At 50.1% G+C, this 23,038-nt stretch overlaps 2 protein-coding genes across 6 annotated transcripts in view; one reads left to right on the forward strand and one right to left on the reverse strand.

The window, feature by feature from the left end:
- The window catches only part of AIFM2 (AIF family member 2, ferroptosis suppressor), a 21,661-nt gene extending 11,980 nt beyond the window's left edge, over positions 1–9,681 (forward strand). For all 4 annotated transcript variants that reach the window (XM_017873160.1, XM_017873161.1, XM_017873162.1 and 1 more), the window contains exons 4-9: positions 532–651; positions 1,155–1,247; positions 4,110–4,218; positions 5,231–5,383; positions 6,882–7,082; positions 7,644–9,681. In XM_017873160.1, coding sequence (XP_017728649.1) covers positions 532–651; positions 1,155–1,247; positions 4,110–4,218; positions 5,231–5,383; positions 6,882–7,082; positions 7,644–7,795 — 828 coding nt within the window. In that variant the 3' untranslated portion in view covers positions 7,796–9,681. The remainder of the gene's footprint in view (positions 1–531; positions 652–1,154; positions 1,248–4,109; positions 4,219–5,230; positions 5,384–6,881; positions 7,083–7,643) is intronic.
- MACROH2A2 (macroH2A.2 histone) overlaps positions 9,675–23,038 on the reverse strand; it is a 64,525-nt gene continuing 51,161 nt past the window's right edge. For both annotated transcript variants that reach the window (XM_017873164.1, XM_017873165.1), the window contains 3 exons: positions 22,484–22,573; positions 12,766–12,940; positions 9,675–10,430 (listed from right to left, as the gene is read on the reverse strand). In XM_017873164.1, coding sequence (XP_017728653.1) covers positions 10,265–10,430; positions 12,766–12,940; positions 22,484–22,573 — 431 coding nt within the window. In that variant the 3' untranslated portion in view covers positions 9,675–10,264. The remainder of the gene's footprint in view (positions 10,431–12,765; positions 12,941–22,483; positions 22,574–23,038) is intronic.

Consider the following 23,038-nt stretch of genomic DNA (forward strand, 5'->3'; position numbering starts at 1 on the left):
ATTTTTTATTTTATTATTCATTTTAATTTAAAAATTAAATTAAGCTGGGGTGTTGCTATGTTGTTCAGTGCAGTGGCTGTTCACAGGTGTGATCCCGCTGCTGATCAGTCTTTCTTTCCTTTTCTTTTCTTCCTGGCGGAGGCAGGAGGAGGGTTCTTCTAAAACATCCGGGAGGTTCTGTGCTAACCCCCTCAGGCAGTTCCGATCCTGCAACCCTGCCTCCTGCTACTGGGCTGCCCCTTCCACTGCCATGCTGGGTGGCTCCGGTTGCCCCTGCGTTCTCCATGCAGGAGGTAAACTCTACCTCCTTAGGTCTTTCCCCAGGTTCTAGTGCCATCCCTTGGGCTACCCAGTGTGGTAGTTTCACTCGGCCCCATGGGGGCTGCCTTGGGTATCTAGAGGGGCCTCTTTGCCTGGTTTGTCCCAGCTGGCAGGCCAGGAGTAGGATGCAGAGACCTAGGCCTGCTCTGCCCTGCCCTGCCCTACCCTGCCCTGCCCTACCCTCATCTTTTTTTTTTTGGTCTGTCTCAGGCCCTGCCCTTCTCTCATCTTATCCTGGCCACGGGCAGCACTGGGCCCTTCCCGGGCAAGTTTAATGAGGTTTCCAGCCAGCAGGCCGCTATCCAGGCCTATGAGGACATGGTGAGGCAGGTGAGCTGTGCACTGAAGGCATGGGGCAGTGCGGGCAGATGGGAGGACAGCTGTGGGGATGCCTAAGCCCACAGCTGGGAGGCCATGGGGGTGTTCAGAGCTGCTGGCTATAGCCATAGAGTTGGAGAGTCACTAGGAAGAGACTTTCCTGGGAAGAGACCTTGAACTTGCTGCTGGAGCCGGGACGTGGGCACCCCAGACCTGCTCATGTTGCCCTTGGTATGTCTCTTACTTGCCTCTCCTGGGGCTTTTCATGGGTGCCCTCCGCTCCTGTTTTCACAAGGCTCTGTGTTGTATACAGCAGGCTTAGATCCACGATCTCAGGCAGTTTCCACAGCAATTCTGCGAGGTGGGTGGGAGGAAGCACATTTGGACCCAAAATGTGGAAAGGGTTCTCTGCCCTCCTTTGGCCGAGGGAGCCACACCACAGGCTGAACCAGCAGACAGGGGTGGATGTGTAGGTGTGTTTCATATGTCCCTGTTTCACGTGTCCTCTTCTCCAGGTCCAGCGCTCACAGTTCATCGTGGTGGTGGGAGGAGGCTCGGCTGGAGTGGAGATGGCAGCAGAGATTAAAACAGAATATCCTGAGAAAGAGGTGGGCCGGGCTGCCTTGCCTTGGAACTCTAAGTGGTTGACTTTTTTCTGCATTATCTTAGGAACGTCAGGAATTCGCTCAGGGCAGAGAAGTCTGGAGCTCTATTCACATAAACTGGGAGTGTGTATTTCTGCCAAGGTGCGATTCTGTAGGGGATTTTTCCTGCAGAGCTGGGATCCTGCAGCACCTGACCTTACGGAGCTGCTCAGGGTGTGTCTTCCCTCAAGGAAAGATCCTGCCCTCTGCTCCAACCTGGAGGATCAAGCCCAGGGGCGATACCTTGCAAAAGCTGAACTTCTGTGTCGCTTTCAGAATTCAGGCCTTTGTGATATAAATGTATATTTGATTACCTCTTGCTGACAACCAGCTTGGACAAAGACACCTTCAGCTGTTGCTTTGGTCTCTGCCTGATACGGCAGCCCCTGCTCTGAGTAGCCCCATGGTGGTGGGGAGACTGCAGCATAGCCCTGCTCTGCCCACACTGGGGAATGACTGTACAGCACTGCCTTCTACCCATGGGTGGGAACGGGGAGGGGGCATCAGCCTGCCCTGTTGCTTTCTCATGCTCAACGGACAGAGATCCTATCTGGCAACCTAGCGAGAAAGAGGAAATCCTGGCACCCTGTCCAGGCTTGGCAAGGGCTGAGTGATAATCGTCATTACAGGTCCTCTAGGCGAGACCTGGCTGGCAGTTGAAGCCAGATGGGCTTCTGAGTGCCACGTGGGGCCTGTGAATGGATCTTTTTTCCTCAGGGAAAGGCAGGTTGGTTTTGAAAAGAAAAATCAGTAGAGGATACTTTAATTATATGGCTGTTCTCTGACAAATTGTTGGAAATTATGATGAGTGATTGATATAGTTATAATTCATTCATTTTGATTTATGAGGGTTCTATAGGGAAAACCAAACTGTTTTTCTCTCTACTCACTGCATACTTCTGGGATGCGATGTGTGGGTTTTTTCCCCCACTGACCACTTCTCTGACAACAGCTGGGTGTCCTACAGTTCAATTCAATTCTGACACTACCTGGCATTAGTGCAGACCCCACAGGTCAAGGGCTCAGTCCCACGATCCTGCCCCAACTTCAGACACCAGTTGCAAGTCCATAGGTCCCCAGCTTACCCACGCTGTGTCCCACTTGGCTACAAGATAGAGATTCTCATGACTCTCTCCTTGGGTTAAATAATTTGCTAGAGCAGCTGATGGAAGCCAGGGAGACAGTTTACTTGCTGTTGCTGATTTATGACGAAGGATGTTTTAAAGGATAAATATGAACATTTAGATGAAGACGCACATAAGGCATAGTCTAGAAGAGTCCTGAGCACGGGGGCTTCTGTCCCCATGGAGTTGGGGTACACCACTCTCCTGGCATGTGGACATGTTCACCAACCTAGAAGCTCTCTGGACCCTGTACTTTAGGGATTTTTATGGAGGCTTCATCAGGTAGGCAAGGGTGATTATGACCTCAATCTCCAGCCCCTCTCTCGTCCCTGGAGCTGAAAGTTCCAGACTTCTAAGCTGGCTTAGTCTCTCTGGTGACCAGCGATCATCCAGGAGCCCATCAGGAGTAGTTTCATTAGAACAAAAGATGCTCCCATCACCCAGGAACATCCAAGGAGTTAGGAGCTCTGTGTCAGACCCTCCCATCACTCAGGACATTACAAAGAGCTCCGTATCAAGAACTGGCATCGAGGACCAAATATTAGAACAATTGATTCTCTCTTAGTACCCCAGTTTACAAGGGTTTGAAGAGCTCTGCATCAGGAACTGGGGACAGAGACCAATACATACCTTTCTTCTTTGTTTATTTTTATTTTGAGACGGAGTCTAGCTCTGTCAACCAGACTGGAGTGCAGTGGCGCGATCTCGGCTCACTGCAAGCTCCGCCTCCTGGGTTCATGCCATTCTCCTGCCTCAGCCTCCCCAGTAGCTGGGACTACAGGTGCCCGCCACCACGCCTGGCTAATTTTTTTTTTTTTTCAGTAGAGATGGGGTTTCACCATGTTAGCCAGGATGGTCTCTATCTCCTGACCTTGTGATCTGCCCACCTTGGCCTCCCAAAGTGCTGGGATTACAGGCATGAGCCACGGCGCCCAGCCGTCATTTCTTCTTATTTCACAGGGGTCAGACCAGTCTGAAGTAGTAAACAAGTTCAAGTAATTCAGTAAAATATCCACATGTTTAGAATTAGTAGACAATAAGGGTAGTAGCAGCCACCCTTTATTAAGGACTTAATATGTGCTGAGTTACATGCTTTATATATATATTTTTGCTCATCATTACAAAATTCCTATGAGTGGGGCTGTTTGTGCCCATGTTAGGGAGCCTTTGGGAGGTGTCCAAGTGAGTATCAGAGATGGGATTTCAACCCAGGCAATTTGATATCAAAGCCCAGGCTTTGAACATGATTACAACATGAGGTGCCCGGGACACCTCCCTGTGTTGTCCCAGACAGCAAGTAGACGTGCCTGGAAGCACTAATTTTAAACCAGCTTTAATGTTGACATCAGCCTGATTGACTATTGGAATGTCCATGGCTTGTATAATTAGAAGTGCCCAAGGATGCTTGAAGATAATTTTCCAGGTGGCCCTAGGTAAGGTGTAAGTTGTGATGTGTGTGTAAGTTGTGATGTGTTGGCAGTCCTCTGGCCTGGGTGAGTACTGAAAGAGTCCTAGTCTAGAACATGTGGGCTTAAGCCCCGCTCACCACTAATTGGTTCTGGCACTGGACAGATTACTTCTCTGGGGCTTCAGTTTCCTCATCTGTAACCTGGAGGTACGAGTGGAGGTGGACATTCATGCAGTGTTTGTGTTTGAAAACTCGGGGGCTCCTTCTCAGGCCCTGTGGTCGTTTTGTCCGCAGGTCACTCTCATTCACTCCCAAGTGGCCCTGGCTGACAAGGAGCTCCTGCCCTCCGTCCGGCAGGAAGTGAAGGAGATCCTCCTCCGGAAGGGCGTGCAGCTGCTGCTGAGTACGTGCACCCTCATCTCCCTCCCTGCCCCGCCCCAGCCTGTTGAGATGTGGCTTGGAGGCTTGGTCACTGCCTCCAACAGGAGGGTGACTGCAGTCCACCCCAGGCCCTCTCTTTTCCACTGTGTCCTGGGGTGGAGCATGAAGCACTCAGAAGCTGTCGTGAGCGTCAAAGCCCATCTGAGCCTTGTCTAGCTGGAAGTTGTGCCCGTCCCTGGGCAGGGAAGAGGGCCTGGTACTTACAGGATTTCCATGTCCTGGTTATTGCTATGGATGCAGTGCGGATGGAGGGATGCCTGTCTGCTGAATTTTTCTTAAGTGCATCTGAAGGATTTGCCCCAAATATGATGTCTCTGTGGTCGAGGGAATAGGTTTATCGGTTTATGTTTTGAGAGTTGTGAGGAGTGTGGCCTTCTTGTAGAGCAGGGCACAAGACCCACCCAGCATATGCTGGAGAGAGGGGTTCTTTTCCAGTGCTGTGGCCCTTACACTTCACTGCACGAGGCCCCAGCCTCCTCTGTTTGCGGGAGGGTGAGGCATCTGCCCTGTGAAGGGCCCGCGTGGCTGCCTCAGCCTCCTTTTGGTCACTGTCACTTTAGGCAGTGAGTGTAGTGAGCTGGCTTCTCTTTCTCTGGCTTTCCCCTTTGTCTTGGTGCACTTGGAGTGCTTGTCCTGCCTAGTTAGGATGGCGTGGCTGGCATTTAGAGAGGCGTGTCTGAGGTCTTCCGCTTTTCTGAGAACTTCTTGGGAAACAGCCTCGCTTCCCTCCAGGAAGTCCTCCAGGGGCTTCTTGGAACTTCTCTCCAGCTGGACCCCTTGGGGCCAGATGTCCATATCAGCTTTGTGGGCCATAGAGTGGACTGAGGGAGGGGCATGGTGGGAAGATGGGGTACAGACATTGCCCAGTTGGGCCCCAGAGGTCCAGGCCCTCCCCAGGGTCAGCCTTGGCTTGGGACCCAGGCTTGAGGGGGTCCCCCCTTCCACCAGCCTCCTGGTCATGAACCCCCTTCTAGGTGAGCGGGTGAGCAATCTGGAGGAGCTGCCTCTCAATGAGTATCGAGAGTACATCAAAGTGCAGACGGACAAAGGCACGGAGGTGGCCACCAACCTGGTGATTCTCTGCACCGGCATCAAGATCAACAACTCCGCCTACCGCAACGCGTTTGGTGAGCAGGTGCCCGGCCGGGCTTCCCCCGTGCCTCCTTGCTCTTCAGCACTCTCTGAATGCCCTGCAGTGCTTGCCCCCAGGAGTCCACACCTTGCTGCCTTCCCCCTTTCTTCCTAGCAGCTCAGACTTTAAATTCAGTGAGGGTCCACCCTTGCTGAGCTGTCCTCAGCTGTGACGATGGCTGGGTTCCAGGTGGCCAAGGTGACCAGAATCTTCTGAAATTAGGGCCGCCCCCTAGTGGTAAGATATGGGAACAGGCGTCAAAGAGATGAGAAAAGTTGGTGTTTTCTTTCTTTTTCACTCACCTGGGGACAGAGGAAATTCAGGGTCAGGCCTTCCTCTCTCCTCAGGCGTGCTGCTGCCCCCAAACCCAGATCCAAACATTTGGTCTCTTGAGCTTGGATTGACTGGGGAGTGGGGTTGGTAACATGGCCTGGTTTCTTAAAGCTCAGTATTTGCGTATTTAGCTGGCTGGAGGTGGCAGAGGTGGACTGATGTGTGTTCAAGCCTCCATTTGTGAGCAGGAAACTCAGTGGCCAGCCCTGCTGGTTGCTTTGTGTCCTCAAGTCCCTGTCATTTACTCCCGAATGCCCTTCCCTGACAAGGAGCTCCTGCCTTGTGTCCAGCAGGAAGTAATGATCCAATCCCAGGAAAAGGAAGCCAGTCCAGGCTGTGTGTAGCGGTGGGATTGAGGGCTTATAATGGACAGAGATCCCAGAATTTAATACCTAATTGTCCAAATGTTGTATTTTCAAATACAAGTTTTTAAAAGTCCCTTTAAAAAAGCAGTTTGTCATATATTAAAGCTCTGCATTTATTTTTAATGCTTCAGTTTTGTTTTTTATTTTATTTTTTTGAGACAGAATCTTGCTCTGTCATCCAGGCTGGAGTGCAGTGGCATGATCTTGGCTCACTGCAACCCCCACCTCCTGGGTTCTAGCGGCTCTTGTGCCTCAGCCTCCCGAATATCTGGGATTACAGCTGTGTGCCACTAAGCCCGGCTAATTTTTTATTTTTAGTAGAGACGGGTTTCACCATGTTGGCCAGACTGGTCTTGAGCTCCTGGCCTCAAGTGATCTGCCCGCCCCAGCCTCCCAAAGAGTTGGGATTACAGGCGTGAGCCACCACAGCTGGCCTGCATTTATTTTTAAAATCTCACGTTCAAAAGTAAATTCAAGACTCAGCTAATCACTGTAACTTGTAGAGAGTTATGTACATTTCTAAAAGGAGGCCTATTGGTATTTTGACCCATTTCTACCCTGGCATCAGCAACCTTGCCTCTGCAGGAAGAGTTGTGAGGTGGAGACCTCAGGGGGCAGTAAGTTAGGTGGGAGGGTGGCCTCTAGAGCAGGCACCTCCAGGGGCTGGTCATGCCTCAGGAGGGTGGTCTGACCAGCACCTATTGACCAGCGTCTAGAGCTCGCCCTCACCTCCTCCTGGTGGCCACTTAACACAGCAGCTCAGTGTCTTGGTTTCGGTGTCATTTCTTCTGGCAGAGAGCAGACTGGCCAGCAGTGGTGCTCTGAGAGTGAATGAGCACCTCCAGGTGGAGGGCCACAGCAACGTCTACGCCATTGGTGACTGTGCCGACGTGAGGACGCCCAAGATGGCCTATCTTGCTGGCCTCCATGCCAACATCGCCGTGGCCAACATCGTCAACTCCGTGAAGCAGCGGCCTCTCCAGGCCTACAAGCCAGGTAAGAGAGGCCCCGTGCGCTTTGCAGTTTTAAGAGAGTTTGGGGTTAAACATGGGGAAGCTTTTTTCGGGTATTAGATACCTGGCCACTAGAACAAATTCTCCAAGCTGGTGATGGAAACATCCCCCTAGAGCTCTTTAAAAATAGGCCGGGCACAGTGGCTCACACCTGTAATCCCAGCACTTTGGGAGGCCGAGGTGGACAGATCACCTGAGGTCAGTCACCTGTCTCTACTAAAAATACAAAATTAGCCAGGCGTGGTGGTGCGTGCCTGTAATCCCAGCTACTCGGGAGGCTGAGGCAGGAGAATCGCTAGAACAAGGGAGGGGGAGGTTGCGGTGAGCAAAGATTGCACCATTGCACTCCAGCCTGGGCAACAAGAGCGAAACTCTGTCAAAAAAAAAAAAAAAAAAAAAAATTCAGGGCCTCACCCACCTTCCTAAAGGAATTTCACATTTTCCAGCCCCAAGTGCGAAGGCCTCGGGGAGGATCGGCATTCTGGGAGTTGCAGCCCCAGGAGGTTCAGTGAGGTTCTGGTTGTTTCTGTGTCTCTGCTTGCAGGTGCACTGACGTTCCTCCTGTCCATGGGGAGAAATGACGGCGTGGGCCAAATCAGTGGCTTTTATGTGGGCCGGCTCATGGTTCGGCTGACCAAGAGCCGGGACCTGTTTGTCTCTACAAGCTGGAAAACCATGAGGCAGTCTCCACCCTGATGGAAAGGCCGGGCGGGAGATGAGCTACCGCAGCAGGTGGGCGTACGGACTGCTTGGCGCATGGCACCCACCCGGCAAGTGCTAGAACTAGTGCTGTTCTTCTGGAATAAGATGCCAATGATGTGGTGGCCAGAAATGCAACTTGTATAAAACAAAAATGGGAGAGAGAGAGGCATTAAACAAATACCCCCTTAGAGGATTCTTTCTGGGTTTCAAAGGTGTGCTCGCCGCGGTACTGGCTGAGCGGCTCATGCGTGCTGGCTGCATGGTGCTGGGGAGGCCACAGCCAGCCCTCCCTCTGCACCTGGCTCCTCTGGGATGTGCATGCCTGTGCATGTGTTTGTGGTCATGATCTGTGTCATTTAGAGCTCTCAGAGGAGGGCAGAGAGCTGGGCTCTGGTGGCTAGTGTCTGTGAGGGCAGGAAGGAGAGCTGCACATTGAGAACCAAGGAGGGACCTGAGGTTGGAGAGACGCCCTGCACCCCAAATTTCTGCCATCTCATGGTTGGGGAGCCCATACATTCTGCAACAACCAGGGACTTCACAGGAGCCCTGTTTTCAATCCCCTAATTGGTGCATAATCCCTGTACTCCTTAAGCCTCATGGCCTTCCTACATTTCCACTTTATTTAATTATTTTTGAGACAGAGTCTCACCCTATCATCCAGGCTGGAGTGCAGTGGCACGATCTCGGCTCACTGCAACCTACATCTCCCGGGTTCACGTGATTCTCTTGCCTTAGCCTCCCGAGTAGCTGGGACTACAGGCGCGTGCCAACATGCCCGGCTAATTTTTTTTTTAAGTAGAGATGGGGGTTTCACCTTGTTGGCCAGGCTGGTCTCGAACACCTGACCTCAGATGATCCATTCATCTTGACCTCCCAAAGTGCTGGGATTCCAGGCATGAGCCACTGCGGCCAGCACATTTCCACTTTTAGATCCTAACTCCATACTCTAGGCTACATTTAAGAAGAGCTAGATAAAGGTTCCCTTCTGGTTACCCCACCCTGACAGAGTGCATTTTTACATGGCTAGCAGGGGTTGAGACTGCAGCCTGGCCTGCCAGCCACTGGAGGTATTTAAGGAAGGGCAGATAATGTGACTCTCTGCGGGGTGCCATCTGCTTACCCATTAGTGAGCAGAGGGGGTTTCTGCGGGTGACCCCCGGCATATTTCTAGGTTACTCACGGGCAGATTTGTAAGTGACAAAACTCCAGCTGATGCTGGGGATGGGGAGACGGCCCCCGAGGGACTTTGTGGTTTTGTGCTTCTGGTTTCCTGGCCAACCCCAGGGTCACTTGTCCCGAGGCCCAGCTGGGCACTAATGTCTGCCACCGACTATGTTATGGTGTATAAATGACTCCTCTATTTGAGAGAGATCTTCCAATCTGGAGGAGCCCCTCTTGGACCGCCTGGGTTAAATCTGCATAGCAGAAGTGGTTGATGAGTTCATCTGAAGAAATTCAGGCCCCACCTCCCCACCCTGCCCCTCCCTGTGCCCTTTTGATGGTGGCCTTTGGGTACTTGGGCAGAGTCCTTGGGACACCAGCCTCTCTGGGGTTCTCAGGCCATCCCGTTGGGGCTGTCGCCCAGGCCTAAGTGAGTCGTGTGCCTCTCTTGGAGGATGGCTGTTCCCCTGGCGGCTTCATCCAAGGATCTGTCTTCATGGACCATGAAGGGAAGCCCACCTTTCTGGAGGCAGGACCTTCGGCCTGAGAAACACAAGCCCTGGTGCTATCTGACCTGGGGCCTAGTGAGGTGGGAATCCCAGTGTGTCAGTGACAGGCCTTGTTCTGTTGACTTACAATATTCTAGAAGGACCTACATGTGGGGACACTGTTTTCCAAACTGAGGAAAATGTTGCAATAAAAGAATATGTTGTAAGAAAGACACTGGATCTTTTATTTTTTTCCTTTCATTTTCTTTTCTTTAAAAAACAAAATGAAACCAAAAAAAAAGCCTGAAGCAAAACCTTTTAGGAGTAGTTACAGGTATTACAGGGGTGGGGCGGGGGGCACTAAAATAAAAGAGAAAAGCACCAGTGAGATGTCTTTCCCGTTTTCTCCTCTCCACCACGGAACACGCACACCAACAGAGCCCAGGTCACTTTTTGCCCTCTTCCCTTAGAAAAAGGAGGAACAGAAGATTTAAGAATTTTGAAAGGATTTTTTCTCGTATGAGTGTGTGTAAAAGTCAATGCTATAAATCTAAAACGAGGTCTGTTTTTTTAAAAAAGTTCTAAAACAATAGGAGGAAAACACATGGAAAGAAACCCCTCGCGGAGACCTGCTTCCTTACAGATGGAGGCTCTTTTGGAGGAGAGTGTGAAGGGCAGAGGGCTCCCTGCGCCGGCAGGACCTGCCCGGCCGCCCTCTACTCCCCCGCCGTCACCCCTCTTCTCTCCTTTTAAAAAGCAAAACCCACTCTTGGGACTTGGGTGGTCCTCTGATCCCTGCTGGAAAGTGCAGCGGCTACTTGGTGTCGAGCTTGGCCATCTCCTGCACGTAGATGCCGATGCTCTCGCTGTCGAAGAGCAGGAAGTACACGTTCTTCAGCGAGGACGCGCTCGAGTCATCAAAGTGGGCTGAGATGGCTTTGAGGGTCACCTGGGCCGCGGTCTGTTTGGGAAAGCAGTTTCTGTGCCAAAGCAAAAGAAGAGCTGATGTCATTTTGGTCCCTGAGAGCCATGGGAGCATGAAGTACCTTTGTTTTTACTGGGTGGGGCCTCACTGTGTGCAGGGCTAGTCCATGCATGATCTCCTTTGACCCTAGCCAAAGGGACAGCCTGGGGGTGGCAGGTGGGGCGTGTTGCCCCCACTTTATAGGTGTCACACTGACTCGGAGAGGCACAATGATTTAATTTAATTTAATTAATTTGTTTTGAGATGGAGTCTCTGTCACCCAGGCTGGAGTGCAGTGGTGCGATCTCTGCTCACTGCAACCTCCACCTCCTGGGTTCAAGTGATTCTCCTGCCTCAGCCTCCCGAGCAGCTGAGTAGTGTGCACCACCATGCCTGGCTAATTTTTGTATTTTCAGCAGAGATGGGGTTTCACCATGTTGGCCAGGCTGGTCTTGAATTCCTGACCTCAGGAATTCAAGGAGTTTGGGAATTCAGGAATTTGGGAGGCCTCCCTTGGCCTCCCAGAGTGCCGGGATTACAGGTGTGAGCCACGGTGCCTGGCCAAGCACAGTGATTTTAGTCAAGGTCATAGAGTTGGCCAAGTGAAGAGTGCCCTGCATTTTATTTTTTATTATAATTTTTTAAAATTAGTTTTTGTTTCAGAGGCAAAGTCTTGCTCCATCACTCAGGCTAGAGTGCAGTGGTGTGATCATAGCTCACTGCAGCTTCGAACCTCTGAGCTCAAGCTATCTGCCTCCTGCCTCAGCCGCCTAAGTAGCTGGGACTATAGGCATGTGCCTATAAAAAAAATTTTTTTTTTTTTTTTTAAATTTTTTGTAGAGACGGGTCTCGTTATGTTGCCCAGGCTGGTCTCGAACTCCTGGCCTCAAGTGATGCTCCTGCCTCAGCCTCCCAAAGCTTTTGGATTTACAGGCATGAGCCACCGTGCCAGCTCCCTGTATTTGAGTCTATGTCATCTGACCAAGTCAAGCTTGGCTTTAAAAATGCTGGCCATTCAGCATTAAAAATACCTGGTCTTCAAAAAAGCAAACAGAAGTTTTGTTAGCTCCCTCCAAACTGGTTTGTATGCTAACCCGATTGCTTAGTAAAGGGCAAAAATATATGCTCCAAACCTGTCTTCATAAGTCCTTTTTTATGCACATATTATTTCATAGGCACAGGTCCATGTAATTTCAGCATTGTGACTCTGGGCATGGCGGGGTTGATGAAAGTTTGTTAAAGGCCCCAGGTTCCAGGGAGCTACTGATAGTGCCATCCACCAGACTGGGCCACAGCACCAGGTTCCAGGGGCACAGCCAGAGTGGTCATTAGGGGTCAGCGACAAAGACCCCTGGAGCAGGTCCAGGAGGGGCCTGTTAATAGTGATTCTTCCCATTTGCATGTATTCCAGCACAGAACAGCACTGCATGGTCTCACTGATGAAAGAATGCATCTCACAGCATCTCTGGGCCTGGACTGCTGAGCCTCGATGCTGCTTGCCTACGTTGAGATATGATTACAGCAGGAACCTAGGTCTCATTATTTTCCTCTTGGGCTTCCCAGGACACAGCTATAAACCATAGCTATATTATAAAGGGCAGCTCTCAAGATGAGAGGGTGTTCAAAATTAAAGCAATAGATTGGCTAGGGGCATGAAGGGAGAGGATATGTTGTGTGTGAGAGCAGATATCCTCATTACGTATCTGAAATAATGCCTAGCTGGGATCTGTGACAATCCAGTCATTGCCCAACCTCCTTTTCAGCAATCACTCGGGGACAGATTTTCACTTCTCTGGGTGTATTCGTCAAAGCCTCGAACTCCTGGCTCTGCAGTCTCCCAGAGCAGCGATGGAATTCCCTGGGGATTCTGGAGACAGAGGTCAGAGATGGGCGGCCTGAGATTCTGCATTCTGACATCGGTCACTGCTGCCTGTCTATGGACCACACTTTGAGTAGCAAGGCCTTCGAGCCTGGTGTTTTCTGATCATGTGTCCTGGACATGGACAGCTGGTGGGAATACGGACTTTGAACCTGGAAGGCTCTCAAAAAATAACACACCAGCCGGCCTGTGCCTGCCGATCCTCCCCTGGGCTGCCTTCCTCCTGGGGCTTTAACATCAAGGAGGCAGTGGGGCTGGCCCCAGCCGGGGAAGACCTACTGCCTACGAGCCAGTGGGCTCACTTCCCCGTGGGTTCTGAAGGATGAAAACTGGGTTTCTTGCCCCGTCACCTGGTCAGCATACTTGGCTGTGCTGGCAGCCCTTGGTAACACCCAGATCAGATGTAAGTGGGGGAGCAGCTGATTTCCAGGGAAAAGGCCAGAGGAATCAACTCAGGGGAACTGCATCTTACCTGCCGCTGGGGAAAGGCGGGAACGCGACGGACTTTAGCTTCTTGTCCTCCGCTGCTGACAGGCAGTTTTTGATGGTCTCTTCAAGCTGTTCTTCACATTTGTCGGAGCCCCACTGAGGGATGTGACAGTGGATGACAAATTTGGCTGCGAGTCCACTGGATTGGCTGACGGCAGCTGGGACATAGGAGAGAAAATGCCGCGGGTTATTTCCTGAGGTTTCCTAGGTTATAGCCTAACCTCATCAGGTACCTGTTAGATCTGGAGATAAGGCAGTGATAGAGACGCTGGCCGGCCAGCATCCTGTCCTCCTGATGCAGACTGTGTTTAACAGAGAGCTGGGTTGGATGACTTTGCACAGTTAGCACAAGCTTTGGGTAGAAGCATTTAATGCTTCTCTGACACGTCACTGTCATATGGTCTGCCAAGTAGTCCCTGGGTTGGACTACCTCCTCACAATGGTTCCTAGTTAAAGGGACATGTCAGATCCTCTCTGATGGCTGTGGTAGGTAAAGTAATAGCATCCCCAAACAGCCACATCCTTCTCCCTGGAACCTGTGGGTGTTTCTGTATGTGACAAAAGGGACTTCGCCGATGTGATTAAGTTAAGGCTCTTGAGATGGGGAGATGATCCTGGACTGTCTGGGTGAGCCTGGGCCTGACAAGAGGGAGGTAAGAAGGTCAAAGGCAGGAAAAGGCCGTGTGATGAAGGAGCCAGAGAATGGAGCGAAGCAGCCAGGAGCCAAGGAATGTTGCCGCTTAGAAGCTGGAAAAGGCAAGGAAGGGATCCTTCCCCGAGCCTCCAGAAGGAACCAGCCCTGCCAACACCTGGATCTTAGCCTCTTAAAACTCATTGTGGACTTCTAGCCTCCAGAACTGTAAGAAGATAAATTTGTGTTGTTTGAAGCCACAAACTTAGTGGTAATTTGTTACAGTAGCCACAGGAAATGAATACAGTGGCTTTTTTTTTTTTTTTTTTTTTTTTTTTTTTTAAAGAAGGTTTTTTTTTTTTTTTTTTAGTTTTTTTTGAGACAGAGTCTTTTCTGTTGCCCAGGCTGGAGTGCAGTGGTGCAATCTCAGCTCACTGCAAGCCCCACCTCCTGGGTTCAAGTGATTCTAGTGCCTCAGCCTCTCAAGTAGCTGGGATTATAGGCATGTGCTAATTTTAAAATTTTTTTATAGAGATGAGGTTTTGCTATGTTGCCCAGACTAGTCTTGAACTCCAGTGCTCAAGTGATCCTCCTGCCTTGGGCACCCAAAGTGCTGGGATTACAGGTGTGAGCTACCACACCTGGCCTACTGTGGCTTTTAAAAAATAGCCATGCCTGGGCCTCACCCCCAGAGGTCCTGACTCAGTAGGTCTGGTGCAGGGGCCTATGCTTACATGATTTTAGGACCTTCTATGAGTTGAGAANACTCATTGTGGACTTCTAGCCTCCAGAACTGTAAGAAGATAAATTTGTGTTGTTTGAAGCCACAAACTTAGTGGTAATTTGTTACAGTAGCCACAGGAAATGAATACAGTGGCTTTTTTTTTTTTTTTAGTTTTTTTTGAGACAGAGTCTTTTCTGTTGCCCAGGCTGGAGTGCAGTGGTGCAATCTCAGCTCACTGCAAGCCCCACCTCCTGGGTTCAAGTGATTCTAGTGCCTCAGCCTCTCAAGTAGCTGGGATTATAGGCATGTGCTAATTTTTAAAATTTTTTATAGAGATGAGGTTTTGCTATGTTGCCCAGACTAGTCTTGAACTCCAGTGCTCAAGTGATCCTCCTGCCTTGGGCACCCAAAGTGCTGGGATTACAGGTGTGAGCTACCACACCTGGCCTACTGTGGCTTTTAAAAAATAGCCATGCCTGGGCCTCACCCCCAGAGGTCCTGACTCAGTAGGTCTGGTGCAGGGGCCTATGCTTACATGATTTTAGGACCTTCTATGAGTTGAGAACCACTGAACTCGATTGTACAGTTCCTTGGACAGGTATTGCCATTTGATGATCTCCACACGCCCTGTAGAGAGTGGGGTTTCAAAAGCGGGCTGTGAAATTGAATTAGGCCAGCCTTGTCTCACAATTTCAGTCATACTCCTTTGTTTTACTGTTTACTCCCCAAACATGGTTCCCATTGGTGACAGAGTTGATAAAGCCCCGTGGCTGCTAAGCTCCAGAGAAGTCACTGTGGGACTCCCCAGGGGAGTAGTTCCCTCGGATCTGCCTGAGGCAGCTGCAGCTTCAGCCATGAGCCACGCAGGCCCCTGAGCCACCCACCGGCACCCTGTGCCCCTCCAGGAACCCAGGAATCCGCGTAGCAAAGGTCCGTGGCCACTAGGGGCAGCACTTGTAACAGAAACGTGTGTCCGCCGTATTCCAGAGCTGTGTGTGGGGTTGCGGTGAAAGACTGACTGGAAATCTATGATGCTCACCTAGTTTATGGTTAAGTATTTCCTGGCAATGTCCACAGTGTCAGGGAAGTGCTGACTGCACTTCCTCGCATGGGTGGAAGCCAAATCCAAGGGACCCCCTCGTCCATCAGGGGAGGCTGTAGGCTCCTTGCCTTCCAGTGCCCAGAGGGGACTCAGTGTCATCATATGTGAACTCCTGAGTGCAGGACCCAGGCCACACAATACACCGAGGCTCTGGGTAGGGGCCCACCACACATGCTGACTCTACGACCATGTATATTTGTGCATCAGAAGCAGAGTGTCCCTCTTTGACCTGAACAATGATGCCCCCAAAACCGGAGGCTGCTGTGCTGAGAACCAAGGACCCTGGGGATGGGCCTTGTCTGCACGGTGCGATTTTCCCGAGCACCTGGCTGCTATTGTATGCCTGATGGAGTTTGGCTTGTTATAGTCATGGCTGATTTATTTCACATATTTAAAAAGTATAATCACATTACTAGCAGAATGGTGTTATTTCTCTAATGTAAAGTCATTTTTTTGAGACAAGGTCTCCCCCTGTCGCCCAGGCTGGAGTGCAGTGGCTCGATCACGGCTCACTGCAATCTCTGCCTCTTGGGTTCAAACGACTTGATTCTCCTGCCTCAGCCTCCCGAGTAGCTGGGATTACAGGCACCCACCACCACGCTCGGCCAATTTTTTGTATTTTTAGTAGAGATGGGGAGTTTCACCATGTTGGCCAGGTTGGTCTTGAACTCGTGACCTCAAGTGATCCACCCGCCTCGGCCTCCCAAAGTGCTAGGATTATATTGCACCCAGCCAAAAGTCATATTTAAATAAAAGGAATATGTTCCTGTTGGCAATGTCAAACATCCAATCAAGTAAAAAATGACTTTCAGGGTAGTACACGATGACATTTCAGTCCAGAACAAAGTATGTTCATGGCAACTGGCGATGAATAACACGGCTTATAGCCGTAATGCTTTGTAATGTTCTCTAGAGGTGTCAAGGATGAGAGTCAAGTTATTGCAAGGGTTGTGACCCTGGTATTTGGTAAGCACCTATCCACGTAATGACTAGCGGCATTCTATTACCTAATGTGATGTCGCCTGGTGGAGACCTGCATTCTGAGGGTGGCAGTGCTGCTGCTGGGAGCTTCTAGAACCTTCTCCCAGGTGAGCCATCACAGTTCTTGGAGTCACCACAGCAAAAGGGGACTCTAGGGTGGCCCCTTGTTCTGCTGAGAGGCTGCTACTGCTGATGCCTGGTTTCCATGACACTATGGGTTTTCTTTTAACAGTGCCTCAGTTTCCCACAATGGCCTCTCCTCTTCCTGCCTGTCTGGACCCAGTGCTCTTCTTTCTGCTGCAGCCCCAGCTCCTACGCAGCCATCTGCAAGCCATTTTCCTCCTTAGCTTTCAACAGGGACCTGCACCTCATGACCTTTCTGGGGCCCCAGGGCTAACACGTGCCCAGTAAAATGGCCATTCACTCCTGAAACCCGATTCCCCATTTTCCCTCTCTGTCACTGCAGACACCATCAGTTTCCTCTGCCTTGTCCCATTCCAGGCCCATGTGCTTCATTTTCACCCCCACTCCACCTCCACCCTCATCCAATACAGCTTTCTCGATGATCTTTGGGCCCCAGCCCTCCTTCTGCCAAACCATTCTCCATACAGTTGCTGGAGTCAAGGTCCTTAAACTCCACATTTAAACTCAGAATCTGCAACTGCTCCTGATTGCCAGCCTGACCTTACTGCAGTCCTCCCAGGCTCCCTTCATGGTCTGCCCCTCTCCCTTTGGAGTCTATCCATTTCTTGCTCTTTCTGGATGCCCAGTCGTTCTCCAGCCAGTGGGCTCAGTCCCCTGCACACATGGGTCTGGCTACACCTGTGTCTCCACACTTGGCTATCCTCCTTTGTCGCTGACTCCCTCGCCCATTCTCTCTAGGCCTCTGCCATTCACTTCAGCAGCCAGCTGTGCTGTGATATACTGTGCTACCTTGGGGTCCCCGCCTGGTTGTAAAGTTCAGGAGTATTCAGGGCCTACATTCACATCCACATCCTGATGCCTGTGCCCGACAGCACACACTGTAGATGCTTAACGTGAACTGGTTCTGCCCCAGATGACGTCTTCACTGAAGTACTTTTGTATTCCTTGCTGCTGCCTGGCTCCTACCACAGTCACTGGCAGGCAGGTGCTCAAATATTCAACAAAAGAATGAAAGACCCGACTTTTCATCAACTTGTCAGCCTGGAAACCCTGGACCTACCCTTAGCTCCAGCTTCTGCCTCCCTGAACATGCAGCATCACTGCCTCTCACTGGCTCTGCTCCTGAAATATTTTCTTGATCCACCCTCCCCCACCCCCTGCCACAGGGTGGGCCTGCACTGCAGTTGGTCTGTTTTAACCATGTTAAGATGCACTTTTTTTTTTTGTTTAAACATTTTAATATTGTTGAAATCAGAAAGCATCTTAGAATTGCTGTCAGCCTGGAGCTGAGTTCTTCCAAAAAGAAATTACATTTCCTTCTATGTCACATGGGGACACTACCAAACTAAGGCTATGTCTCACTCTCTTCTCTGCCTGAGGTTTTGAGCTGCACTGGATCTGGCTGCAAATCTTCAGGAGCACTGGCTTGTGGTTCAAATTCTTTTTCTTTTTTTTAAAGACAGAGTTTCACTCTTGTTGCCCAGGCTGCAGTGCAATAGCGCGATCACGGCTCACTGCAACCTCCTCCGGGTTCAAGCGATTCTCCTGCCTCAGCCTCCCAAGTGGCTGAGATTACAGGCACCCATCACCATGCCTGGCTAATTTTTGTATTGTTACTAGAGACAGGGTTTCTCCATGTTGGTCAGGCTGGTCTCAAACTCCCGACCTCAGGTGATCCACCCACCTCTGCCTCTCAAAGTGCTTCGATTACAGGCGTGACCCACCATGCCTGGCCAAATTCTTTAGTGAGGCTTTTTTCTCCCCTACTGTATATTTGCTGCTCCTTTCTGCATGGTGGGTTCATGTCTTGCTTGCTTGCTGTTATACTCAATGTGCCCCAGCTTTATGTGGGGCCTCCTATTAGACACCTTATTTTGGAAATTTAATTTTTTTTAGTGGTACATACAATAAAAATATATCTTACAACTGATGGTGTTTTAAAATGAAATGCAATGTGCTGTTAGACAGTGGTGAACCGTCTCCCCTTCTCCATTTTTACCAGGGTGCTACCACTCACTGGCCCCAGGCCATGGCTTCTTACACCTAACATATTTGCACCAATGTCTTAGCTGAAAATTGTGTCCTGCAGCCCTCTCCTTCCTTCCAGGTTCATGTCTATTTCCTCGGCGCAGACTTTTGTATTCTTTGCAGCTAGTGTCTGGATTGCTGCCTCTCAGCTTCTACACGTCTGAAATCGCACATCTTTTGTCCTCACTCTTGAACGATAACGTAGCAAAATGTTGAATTCTTGGTTGACAGTTTCTTTTCCCCTTCAGTGCTTTAAAGCTATTTCTTTCCTGTTTCCAAACATCTTTTTTTGCTGATGAGAAGTCTGCTGTCACTAGAAGAACCATCATTTCTTTACAAATGATCTGCCTCTCCTCTCGGGTTACTTTGAAGGTTTCTTTTGATTTTTCAATTTCTGAGGCTTCACCACAACACTCCAGGTTTTGGATTTATTTTCATGTATTTTGCTTGATATTTTCAGCTTAAGGGCTCATGCTTCATCCTAGAAAATTCTCAGCTATGATCTCCTTAAATACTGCTTCCCCACTTTCTATTTCTGCCTTTGGAACTCTGTTTAGAAGTGTGTTGGTGCTGGGCATGGTGGCTCCTGCCTGTAATCCTAGCATTTTGAGAGGCTGAGGCAGGAGGATCACTGGAGCCCAGCAGTTCGATATCAGCCTGGACAACATAGCAAGATCCCATCTCTATTTAAAAAATAATTTAAAAAAGAAGTGTGTTGGAGCCTCTCATTCTGTGTAGAGCAGCTATTTTTCCTCTCCTTTGCACCCTATCAGGCAGTTCTCGGTGAACCTTCCCCACACCCAGGCCCCCAGTCCAGACGCCATCTTAGATAACTGAGTTGGGGCTTGGTCTCATGGTTATATTGGGGATATGGTGGAGCCAAACATTGAGTCAGAGGGCAGTGTGGCCCTGGGCTTGGGTGAGGGCTATCTTCTCCCTTCTGCTACCCTAGAAAGACAGATTTTTATACAAGTTGTAGCCCTGGGTAGTGGCTAGAGCTTTGGCTTCCTGTAAAGGCCACAAGAGTCTCATGCAGCCCTTGCTTTGAGCAGTGAGCCTGGCTCTGGCCCTCTTTATACATGAAGCGACACTGCATCTTACAGACCTGGAGCCCAGGCCTGGGGCAGCGGCCTTCTGGAGGTGCTGCTGCAGCCCTCCTGCCTCTGTCTACATGGAGGCTTATCTTATATTTGAGTGTGGCTCTGTCTTACAGTTTTTAAAGAGACACTGCATCTATTACTGCTATGCCTGTGGGGAGTGGTGGGTGGAGATTTAAAGTGTGGGCTCTTGTTCTTTCTGGACTAGAAGCCCCCATTACTTTTTTCCTTTTCTTTCTTTCTTGTTTTTTTTTGTTTTTTTTTTTTTTGAGACGGAGTCTCGCTCTGTGGCCCGGGCTGGAGTGCAGTGGCCGGATCTCAGCTCACTGCAAGCTCCGCCTCCCGGGTTCACGCCATTCTCCTGCCTCAGCCTCCCGAGTAGCTGGGACTACAGGCGCCCGCCACCTCGCCCGTCTAGTTTTTTGTATTTTTTAGTAGAGACGAGGTTTCACCATGTTAGCCAGGATGGTCTCGATCTCCTGACCTCGTGATCTGCCCGTCTCGGCCTCCCAAAGTGCTGGGATTACAGGCTTTAGCCACCGCGCCCGGCCTCTTTCTTGTTTTTTTTTTGAGACAGAGTCTTGCTCTGTCGCCCAGGCTAGAGTGCAATGGCATGAACTTGGCTTACTGCAACCTCCACTTCCCAGGTTCAAGCGATTCTCCTGCCTCAGCCTCTGACTAGCTGGGATTATAGGCATATGCCACCACACCTGACTAAGTTTTGTATTTTTAGTAGAGACAGGGTTTCACCATGTTGGTCAGGCTAGTCTCGAACCCCTGACCTCGTGATCCACCTGCCTCAGCCTCCCAAAGTGCTGGTATTACAGGTGTGAGCCACCGTGCCCGGGCCCTACTTTTATAACAATCAAATCTAATCTGGACAGCCCCCTGCTTAAACTTCTAAGTGCCCTCGTGTCCATGTAGGGTCAGGTCCAGACCCCTTCGCACAGCCCACAGACCCAGCCTCATCTTGACTGCTGTTTCTCTTCTCCCACATGCTGACCCAAGACTCCCTGCTCATGCAAGACCCGCGTCTTCTCACATGCAGTGCTCCTATTGCCCTCCGTGTCCCACCCCCAAGGGCTCTCACAGCCTCACTGCCGTCCTCCCACACTGCCCTATGCTGAGGTTGTGGCTCCTGCTCTGTGGCCCAGTGATGCATCTGAGGGCAGCGGTGGGTTTTATTTTCCGCTGAAGCCCTGCAGCACTTGGCACTGACTGAGGGTACAAGGAGTGAACTGATTGGGAGTCGTGTGGGTGGGAACACCGATCTGAGGTTGGATCCACTTGTCAAAAACTTGCCCAATCGCCTGGACAAGAGATGTTCAAACAAAAACTTGTGCACGGATGTTCACTGCAGCTCTATCCACAATCATCAAAGGTGGAAACAGCCCAAATGTCCAACAGCAAATGAGTGGTTAAACAAAATGGAATATTATTCAGCCATGAAAAAGAATGTAAGTACTTACCCATGCTACAGTATGGATGAACTTTGAAAAAAATGTTAAGTGAGAGAAGCCAGACAGAAAAGTCATATATTGCATGATCCCCTTTATAAGAAATGTCCAGAATAGGCAAATCCATAGAGACAGAAAGTAGATCAGTGCTTGCCAGGGCCTGAGGGGGCACTGGGCAAGACTGCTTAATGTTAGGGGGTTTGTTGGGAGAAAAGCTGAGTGTTGGGAGAAGCTGAGGCAGGGCTTGCATGTCTGACATAACGTGAAAGAGTCTTGGAACATGTCCGGGGTCCAGATTCTAAAACCCCCTGTGGCTGAAACACTAAGCTCTGTGCCAAAGGGCGGAAGGCTACTCCGATGCACCATAATCTGAGCCCAGGCATAAAAGCCCTCGTGGCTTCGACAGAATCCAGGGCTCATGGCTCTGGAATGTGTCTAGACTTGCTGGCTCCTTGCTCCTTGCTCTCCCAGGATCGATTGTATCTTGAGTTAAAAGAACCTGCTCTCCATTATCTCAAGCAGCAGAATATGTTCCAGATGCTTCAAAGGAAATGCTAAACTGTCACAGCTGTAGATCATGCCCTTGCCTTTCGACCCCCGTATCCTCACCACCTGTTTCTTTGTTTGATCACCAATAAATAGTCTGGGCTTCCAGAGCTCAGGGCCTTCGCAGCCTCCATACACTAGCGACAGCCCCCTGGACCCACTTTCTGTCTCAAACTGTCTTTTCTCATTCCTTTGACTCCGCTGGACTTTGTCACCCCCATGACCTGGTGTTGGGTCCGATCACCCCAACAAGGTTTCTGTGTGAGGTGACATCAAAGCTCTGGACTAGGTAGTGGTGATGGCTGCACAACACTGTAAAAGTACTTAATGCTGCTGAATTATACGCTTTAAAATAGTTCCAGTGGCTGGGTGCGGTGGCTCATGTCTGTAATCCCAGCACTTTGGGAAGCCAAGGTGGGTGGATCACTTGAGGTTAGGACTTTGAGACCAGCCTGGCCAACACGGCAAAACCTCATCTCTACTAAAAATGCAAACGCTAGCCAGGCATGGTTGCATGCGCCTGTAATTCCAGCAACTTGGGAGGCTGAGGGACAAGAATCGTTTGAACTTGGGAGGCGGAGGTTGCAGTGAGCTGAGATCATGCCACGGCACTCCAGCCTGGGTGACAGAGTGAGACTCTTTCTCAAAAAGAAAAAAAAAAGAAAAGAAAAAGAAAAAAACATAGTTCCAATGGTAAGTCCTATGGTATGTGTACTTTATCACACACATGCGAAGTTCACCCAATGGCTCTAGACCATTTTGGGGGATCTGATGCAAATTGACTTGAATTATTCAGACATATTGGAGTCCCCAGGACATCTGAAAGGATCTCCATGGGCCTGCTCAAATTACCTGAGATGCTGAAATAGCTTTCTGATTAGTTATGGCATCCTTTGTCTCATAAGCTGAACGGGCATCAGGCACGTGAGGCTAGAGACTCAGAGAGGAGGGTGAGGCCATGCTGGTGACAGGAGCCTAGTTCCACACTTACCTTCGGCGACTTCCAAAGGGCCTTGGGATTTGCGGAGCTCCTTTACCGTTTCCAAGAACTCTTTTCCCCCAGCCTTTTCCAAGGCTTTACCTGCAAAGGAGAGCAATGGGAAGCCACTGTGGTTGTTCTTTCAATCTAATTACCCTGTTTGATATATTTGTAGTAGGCCAGGAAAAAAAAAAAAAAGTACAGTTAGAAACTAGGAATTGAACTTCCCAATTGTTATCCTGGTTTGCCAGTGGTAGGGGGAGGCAGGGGTCTCGGGGCATCAGTGTAGCAGACTTAGATTGGCAAGCTTTTATCAAGGATCTTTTAAGGGGTGATTTGGCCATAAAGCAGTCTCATGGCCCGAGTCCTGTAGATGATTTAAAAACAACTGGTCTAGCTGTCAGTTCTTCCACTCTAAAAGAGGACACAAACAAATGGAAGAACATACCATGCTCATGGATAGGAAGAATCAATATCGTGAAAATGGCCATACTGCCCAAGGTTATTTATAGATTCAATGCCATCCCCATCAAGCTACCAATGAGTTTCTTCACAGAATTGGAAAAA

The sequence above is a fragment of the Rhinopithecus bieti genome, unplaced genomic scaffold, assembly GCF_001698545.2.
Source record: "Rhinopithecus bieti isolate Rb0 unplaced genomic scaffold, ASM169854v2 scaffold_6907, whole genome shotgun sequence".
Taxonomy (NCBI): domain Eukaryota; kingdom Metazoa; phylum Chordata; class Mammalia; order Primates; family Cercopithecidae; genus Rhinopithecus; species Rhinopithecus bieti.